The sequence below is a fragment of the Heterodontus francisci genome, unplaced genomic scaffold (genome assembly GCF_036365525.1).
Source record: "Heterodontus francisci isolate sHetFra1 unplaced genomic scaffold, sHetFra1.hap1 HAP1_SCAFFOLD_591, whole genome shotgun sequence".
In the NCBI taxonomy this organism is placed as follows: Eukaryota; Metazoa; Chordata; class Chondrichthyes; order Heterodontiformes; family Heterodontidae; genus Heterodontus; species Heterodontus francisci.
Window position 1 is genome coordinate 585,244 of NW_027140238.1, and position 8,245 is coordinate 593,488.

At 44.8% G+C, this 8,245-nt stretch overlaps 1 protein-coding gene across 1 annotated transcript; it reads right to left on the reverse strand.

Moving 5' to 3' along the window:
- Positions 1–3,567: 3,567 nt before the first annotated feature.
- On the reverse strand, positions 3,568–6,724 carry LOC137359134 (probable G-protein coupled receptor 139). Its single transcript, XM_068025210.1, has 2 exons — positions 6,655–6,724; positions 3,568–4,505 (listed from the first exon to the last, which is right to left on the reverse strand). The coding sequence occupies exons 1-2, from the start codon at positions 6,722–6,724 to the stop codon at positions 3,568–3,570; spliced, it is 1,008 nt and encodes a 335-aa protein (XP_067881311.1).
- Between the last annotated feature and the right edge of the window lie 1,521 nt (positions 6,725–8,245).

Here is an 8,245-nt window from a genome sequence, read left to right on the forward strand (position 1 = left end):
CTATCCCTGAGCAGAGGCCCTAACAAGTAAGCTGTGTGATTTCATGGAGGGAGTGGGAAGGGGTGATGGGCACTAAACAATTGGTAATGAAGTGATGCTAATAATAATGTTTCGTATGGGGCTTGTCTGGATGGCTGATAGGGAAGATTTGTCGGACATCATATATAACTTGGGAGGAACCAACATGACATTGGCCATCCAGAGACGATGAAAGAAAATGCAGTACTTGTGGTATCATAGCACTCGGTGTAAACTATCTAAATAGAAGGGGACTGGTGTTGAATTGAGAATAAGTGTTACATTTAGTCTTATGTCTGCATGATAACGAGTGATGAAGATGTTGCACGTTATACTACTGATTGGGAATAATATTTCTTGGAATAAACTCTGGCAAAATTGTACCCTAACAATTATGAGGCCCGCAGATACAAAACTGTAGGGTCACTTTACATCAGGCAAACTGACATTAACATGATAAGGCTACGCAGTTGAACATGAACAGAGGGTCTGCTTTGAATACACTTGTACCAGTACCAGAGATGCTGCCTTTTACACGTTTGAATCAGTTAGATCAACAGGGAGCTGGAAAAGAAGCACTGTGGCTTACAAATCATCACAAAACGCGACTAAGTTGTGTTGTTCTGAATTTATGACCCACAATAACAATACATACACATGCCAGTGTAAAACTGCGGCTCAGGGAACACGCCAAGCTGTGTAACAGCATTAATAATACTAGCGGGTGAATGAAAAGGCTAATTACATTTTAATGACAAGCAGGAAAGTAATGATTTGTAGTTGTGGATGAAGGATTTGGAGTACAGTTGAAATGTATTCGTGGAAATATCAGTCAGACAAATCCAACATTGTGGTGGTATTGAGCAAAAAACTGTAAGTCAGGTTTCCTGGGAAACTTCAGAATTTCCTGTAAGGGAGAAAAGGGAGACTCCTCGGAATAAGGACGGTTGGAACAAACCCTGTTCTGAACACTAAACAAGCCACACATATGGCAGCGACACATAGGAAGTGGAAAGGGGACATGCACTGTGATTATCAGGGACAGACGTGTGGTGTGATTTTCCTGCATTGATAAAACTAACCATGAAACTAAGAAATAACACAACACCTAAAGAAAATAACTGTCTGATCCATTAAAACAAATATTAATGCATCAGAAATTGAAGCATGGAATACATTTATTTAACAATAGGCGACAAACTTTCGCTATCTCACAGAATCACACAAGCCCTCTCACCATCTCCATCTGCTGGTGTCCCTGTCTCACTGCAGTTACTGTCCCCCTCTCACCATCTCCATCTGCTTGTGTCCCTGTCTCACTGCAGTTACTGTCCCTCTCACCATCTCCATCTGCTGTTCTCCCTATTCCCCTGCAGTTGCTGTTCCTCTCTCACCATCTCAATCTGCTGGCATCCCTGCCTCACTACAGTTACTGTCCTGCTCTCACCATCTCCATATGCTGGTGTGCCTATCTCACTGCAGTTACTGCCCCACTCTCACCATCTCCATCTGCTCGTGTCCCTGTCTCACTGCAGTTACTGTCCCCTTTTCACCATCTCCATCTGCTGTTGTCCCTGTTTCCCTTCAATAATGTCACCCTCTCACCATCTCCAACTGCGGTTGTCCCTGTTTCCCTTTGGTTACTGTCCCCCGCTCACCATCTCCATTTGCTGGCATCCCTGTCTCACAGCAGTTACTGTCCGGCTCTCACCATCTCCATCTGCTGGTGTCCTGATCTGACTGCAGTTACTGCTCCCCCTCACAATGTGGAACTGGTGGTGTCCCTGTCTCATTGCAGTTACCGTCCCATTCACCATCTCCATCTGCTGGTGCAGCAGTTTCCCTGCAGTTACTGTCTCCCTCTCACCATCTCCATCTGCTGGTGTCCCTGTCTCAATGAAGTTACTCGTCCCCTCTCAACGTCTCCACCTGCTGGTGTCTCTGTCTCCAAACAGTTACTGTGCCCCTCTCACCAGCTCCATCTGCTGGTATCTCTGTCGCACTACAGTTACTGCTCCCTCTCACCATCTCCATTTGCTCGTGTCCCTGTTTCTCTGGTTACTGCCCCTCTCACCATCTCCATCTGCTAATGACCCTGTCTCAATGCAGTTATTGCCCTCTGTCACCATCTCCATCTACTGGTGACCCTGTGTCACTACATAAACTGCCTCCCTCTCACGATCTCCATCTGCTTGTGTCCCTGTCTCAGTGCAGTTACTGACCCCCCTAACCATCTCCATCTGCTGGTGTCCTTTTCTCACTGCAGTTACTGACCCCCCCTAACCATCTCCAACTGCTGGTGTCTCTGTCTCACTGCTGTTAATGTCCCCCTTTACCATCTCCATCTGCTGGTGCTCCTGCCTCACTGCAGATTCTGTCCCCCCTCACGATCTCCATCTCCTGGTGCTCCTATCTCAGTGCAGCTACTTTGCCCCCTCTTACCATCTCCATCTGCTCGTATCTTTGTCTGACTGCTGTTCCTACCCCTCTTACCATCTCCATCAGCTGGTATCCCTGTCTCACTGCAGTTACAGTCCCCTCTCACCATCTCCATCTGCTGGTGACCCTGTCTCACTGCAGTTACTGCCCCCTCTCAACATCTTCATCTCCTGGTGGCCCTGTGTCACTACAGAAACTGCCTCCCTCGCACCATCTCCATCTACTGGTGTCCCTGCCTCACTGCAGTTACTGTCCTCCTCTCACCATCTCCAACTGCTGGTGTCCTTTTCTCACGGCAGTTACTGTCCTCCCTCACCATCTCCATCTGCTGGTGTCTCTGTCTCACTGCAGTTAATGTCCCCCTTTGCCATCTCCATCTGCTGGTGCTTCTGCCTCACTGCAGCATCTGTCCCCCCCCTCACCATCTCCATCTGGTGGTGCTCCTATCTCGCTGCAGCTACTTGCCCCCTCTCACCATCTCCATCTGCTCGTATCTTTGTCTGACTGCTGTTTCTACCCCTCTCAAAATCTCCATCTGCTGGTGGCCCTGTTTCTCTGCAGTTACTGCCCCTCTCACCATCTCCATCTACTGGTGTCCCTGTCACATTGCAGTTACTGTCGCCCCTCACCATCTCCATCTGCTGGTGACCCTGTCTCACTGCAGCTACTGCCCCCTCTCACCATCTCCATCTGTTTCCGACCCTGTCTCACTGCAGTTGCTGCCCCCTTTCACCATCTCCATCTCCTCGTGTCCCTGTGTCACTACATAAACTGCCACCCGCTCACCATCCCCATCTGCTGGTGTTCCTGCCTCACTGCAGTTACTGTCCCAGCTCACCAGCTCCACCTGCTGGTGTCACTGTCTCGCTGCAGTTGATGACCTCTCTCTCCATTTCTTAATCACTGTGATTGGCTGCTTTCTCCGTTTTACTGTGGGTCCAAGTGGTCTTCGTTCAAGTCCAGCTGAGCTTTTCAGGTTGTCTTTTTGATAAACAATTAATGAATCATCTGCAGAGCAGGTCCCAGGAGAATAGGTCTGATTAGCAATAAAATATAGTCTCAGAATTAGATTTAAATTCAATTCCGGGCTCGTTGCAGTGGAAATGTGATTTAGTTCCAGTGTTTGACACCCTTCAGTTCTTTCTCTGATTTCACGAATTTAACAATGAGATTGAGAGGGTATTTCACCGCCTTCTTCAGCTCCTGTCGGAATTTAGTCTGGGTCACAGCATAAATACATGTGTTGGTGCAGGAACTGAGAAGCTGCAGCATCTTTGATGTGTGATCTGTTATAAAGACAGGGTCAGTGTCGGAGTAAAAATACCGAATATGTGTCATTCGCCTATAAGTGATATACACAATCCGGCTCACCCACAACAGTATAAAACTGCCGGATATACTGATGAGTAAAATAATTGATTTTCTCCGATTATCCATCTCTGGGTCTTTGTGATTCTCTCCATTACTGTGGCCCCGGAATCCCTTGCGGACTTTACTGGAGAATAAAATATGTCTGACCGTCAGAACATTGAGCAGAAAAATCAGAAAGACCGGGACACAAGGAGTTAAAATGTAGTGAAACAATTCAAATGCGGCCCATAGGGGGGAAGTAAAGAAGCTGGGCTTAATGGTACAACCCATGGGAACATTATCAATAATGTACTTTGGTTTATAGATAAAGTACCAGGTGAGAGACTCTAAACAGCCCAGAGCACTCACTGTTCCTACAACCACAGCCGCTGTTTTCTTGGTGCAATATTTTGTTTTTAGCTTCTCACAACAAATGGCCACAAATCGATCAAAGCTGAAAGCGACTGTGAGCCAGACAGAAACAACAGTGGCTGCAGAAAGCAGAACGATAATGATAGTACACACGGGGGTAATTCTCAGGAATGAATCCTGGATATAAATTAAAACAATCCAACTCAATATGGGATCAGTGATAACGACCAGGAGATCAGACACTGCCATTCCCACCAGGTAGACAGTGATACATTTGGAGAGTCCGCACTTTCCTCGGGACAAGACCACAATCGCCACCAAGTTAACTGGAAGAGAGAGAAAAGGAAGCAGAGAAATTACTGATCAGACCTGGAGACAAAGCAGCAGTCTGACAGGATCTGGGCTGAAATTTCCAGCTTTGTTGCTGCATCGAACAGTTAAAACTGATTCACTGACCTGGGCAGTGTTTTGTCACAGTGAAATGTTTAAAACACAATTATTAAGAATGAATTGGGAAATTGAGACAGAAAGTGAATAAAGGCAACACTGGATCCACTGGAAGTACTGAGTGAGAATGCAGTGACAGTGGGGAAATGAGAAGGTGTTTTACAGAGATGGAATCCAATGGGTTAAATGGGAATTTGTCTCCAGGTTTGGGGAGAGTGGAAGGTGCCGATGGTTTGTTGCTGTGGGTTCAGAGAGCCGACAGAGGCTGGTACAAAATGGGAAAAGACTGAGAGCTGCTGCGGTGAGTTGGCCTGGGATTTATTTCGAAGAGGCAACTGGAGGATGAGACAGTGAGTGAGATTGGGAGGGAGAGAAGGAAAAGAACATGTTGGAGATGGAGGGGAGACAGGAGCAGATGGTTTGGGAAAATGGATAAAATGAAGCAATGGATGAGGAGACAGAGGATTCAATACATTGAGAGGAGAGGCTGAGATTCACACGGAGAGACTGCAGTAGAGTGTTAGAGGAAATGTCAGCTAGAGATCTCAGTAACACAACTCAATTAATACATTTAAACAGTAATACCTGCGGTTATTGGTGTTGGAGAACAGTTCATTGGTTGTCCAATATAGTAAATATATTTAACTTGTACAGGCAATTAAATATAAATTTAAATATATTTCTGATATCGGCCTCGTTCTTTATTGAATTCAGCAGTCACAGAGTTTTTAAAGTGCAGTATTTAAATAATGAATTACCATCAGTGAAGAACTGATTCTATTCTGTTTATTCAGTCAGCAAGTAAGGAATCGGAACTTTTTGCAAAACAAAATAAATATCTGACAGAAATAAACACTGAGGATCAAGTCCAACAGTAAAATTAACACACTGCTGCTTCTTTCTCTTTCTCTTTCCTTCTGCTTATCACTTTCCCTCGGTTTCGTTCTCCCTGCTTCTTTTCTCCTTCCTTCTCTCAGTCGCCCTCCCTATCTCTCCGATGTGCTCACACCCTGCAAACTGTTCCTTAAAGCCGCTTTTCACATACAATTTATTCCTAACATTCTGTGCCTGTGTTCCGTTCCCCAGCCCTGTGTTCAATGATTCTATTCTCAGAGTCAGTTTGTTTAATGGTGAAACCTCTGTGAATAATTTAATGTGTCTACAGGTCACCCAAGTCTCCACCTGCTCACCCACACTCTTCACTTCATCAACAATACATGGAATAAACAGGATCGAAAGTTTCTTCCAGACAAACCTCACAATCATTGAAATTCCTTCTCCTGGAATTATAAAGTACACTGTTAGAATGTGGGATTGTTTAATTAATAAAACACCGACATCAGCGCTGCAGCTGATAATCTACAGATAAATGGAAAGACTCTGGATTCCAACTGATAGAGTGTAAACCAATAAAAGATCACATCAATACTTTCAGTTTTACAATGTAGTCCAGTGACAGTGAAGGGTCCGCAGTGAAGCAGAGAAGGAGATGTGAAAGAGTCAGCAGCAAACTCAGTTCGGTAACCAGACTTCTGAAGCAGCGTCAGACACACACAGAATGAAATAATATTTTATAACAGTGATAACCAATAAATATATTGAAATCTCTGTTACATTGCTCCATATTAATAGGGATGGAGGACATTGTAAAACTGAGACCGTGAGATATCTCATTATCAAGCATCGCAAAACACATCCTAAAAAAATTCCAGGACTGGTTAGATCCACATCATGAAACTGTTAAAATCTCCTGATGGTCTGCTTCTTGATCCTAACAAAGACATCACATTCAACGGCATTCAATTCACAGAATAATGCAGCAACAATGCCAGGGTTAGTTAAACCAATGTCATTAAATACATCAAACAGCTCCAGTCAGACTGAAAGAGAAGACAATGAGAAGATTCCATCAGTAACCTGCTGGACAAGTACAGGCGGTTGTGTAAAACACACAGTGAGAAATAATACCGAGTACAGCAGTGCAACTAATATCGATTTGCACCATTAACAGCTGAGATACAGACTGACCAGGAACTCCAATTGCTGCAAGTGCAGGATAATAAATGCGTTCTATCTGATACATTACTGGATATCCCATTTCTGAGAGAAGCTGAGTTCTGTTAGCCTGGAATCCACAGCTCCAGCAGACACTCTGAGCTGATCCATTCCAATGGGTCCTGATTTCTACAGGGGATAAGTCTCCACTGACACGGTTATACCCCTGATCATTGCTATTAGTTACACTCACCTGAACAAACACATTACATCAGCAGCTTCGACACTGGTAAATAATGTGGTGGATAAAACACAATCATTCCAATATCAATGACATTTTCTCAGTAAGTCCTCTCTCGGGAATAAACCTGAAATCTGTCCTCATACTGAACGCATGCGACAATTATGAGTGGCATCATTTACATTTTCCCTATTGTTGTATTGACCTCGTTCACTCCTGGCATTTCTATTGTAAATGTAACTGAACTGTCAACAGTGGACACTGGATTCAGGGACAAAAACAATCCCGTTTCACTCTGTTACTGCCTTTTCCCAGTTAAAACGTGAACTTTAAGTCTCTGATTCGATACCACGCTCAGAGTTACAGTCTAGATATTGATATTGGGGACAGATACGGTACACGTCCATTGGGGAGGCAGTTGCGTAGCGATAATATTACTGGGATAGTAATCCAGAGGTCCAACACAATGGCCTGGTGACAGGGGTTCAAATACCAGCATGACAGCTGCTGGAACTTAAATTCAATTAATGAACAAAGGTCCGCAATTGAAAGCTAGTCTCTGTCATGGAGCCATGAGACTATCATCGATTGCTGTGAAAACCCATTTGGCTCGGTAATTACTTTGTGATGGAAATCAGCCATACTTACCCGGTCTGGCCTGCATGTGGTTACAGACCCAGAGCAATGTGGCTGACTCTTAACTGCTCTCTGAAACGGCCCAGCAAGTTGTCAAGGGCAACAAATGCTGACCTTGTCAGCGGAGCTCACATCACATGATAGAATAAAAGACAAACGTCTACCCGCTATTTCACTGCAGATATTTCCCTGTTTATTCTATAGTGGTTAATGGTTCCAGTAAAATTAGAACTGTACCAACTCCTGACTCCTTTCCTCCAGTTCACTGCTGACCAGACACCCAAAGTTCACTTTCCCTCACTATCAACTGCTCCAAATCCCTGTTTCCATGACCAACCCTAGCCAAGTCCATCTCACCCAACATCTTCAGCCTAACTGACCTGCATTGGATCCCAGTCCTCTAAGTATTTAAAATTTATAATTCTTATCATTGGGTTAAAATTCTTCCATGTCCTCACCACTCCTTATCTTTCAATGGGACTGCCCCGCCAGTTTCCAATATTACTGATCGGATTGTAACCAGAGCATCTCCAGCAAAGGCCTCTCTTCCCACACCAGCACTATTCCCTCTGGAATCCCGGAAATTTGTATTCTTGTTCCCTCCGCTACCACATCCACAGACTGCCTGCTGGTGACATAATCTACAGATATGCAGTGAGCTTCCACATGTCCGCTGACAGCACCCAACTGCAGCTCTCCGTCATCTCTCCTGACCCTCCACTTCCTCTGTGTTATCAGACTGTAAAA

What these genes read in the sequence shown, in the direction of transcription:
- LOC137359134 (XM_068025210.1), bottom strand. Translation starts at nt 6,724, where the DNA reads ATGGGATATCCAGTAATGTATCAGATAGAACGCATTTATTATCCTGCA. An exon ending in TGCAGCAATTGGAGTTCCTG is followed by an intron (nt 4,506 to 6,654) that starts GTCAGTCTGTAT and finishes TCTCTCTTCCAG; the next exon opens with TTAACTTGGTGGCGATTGTG.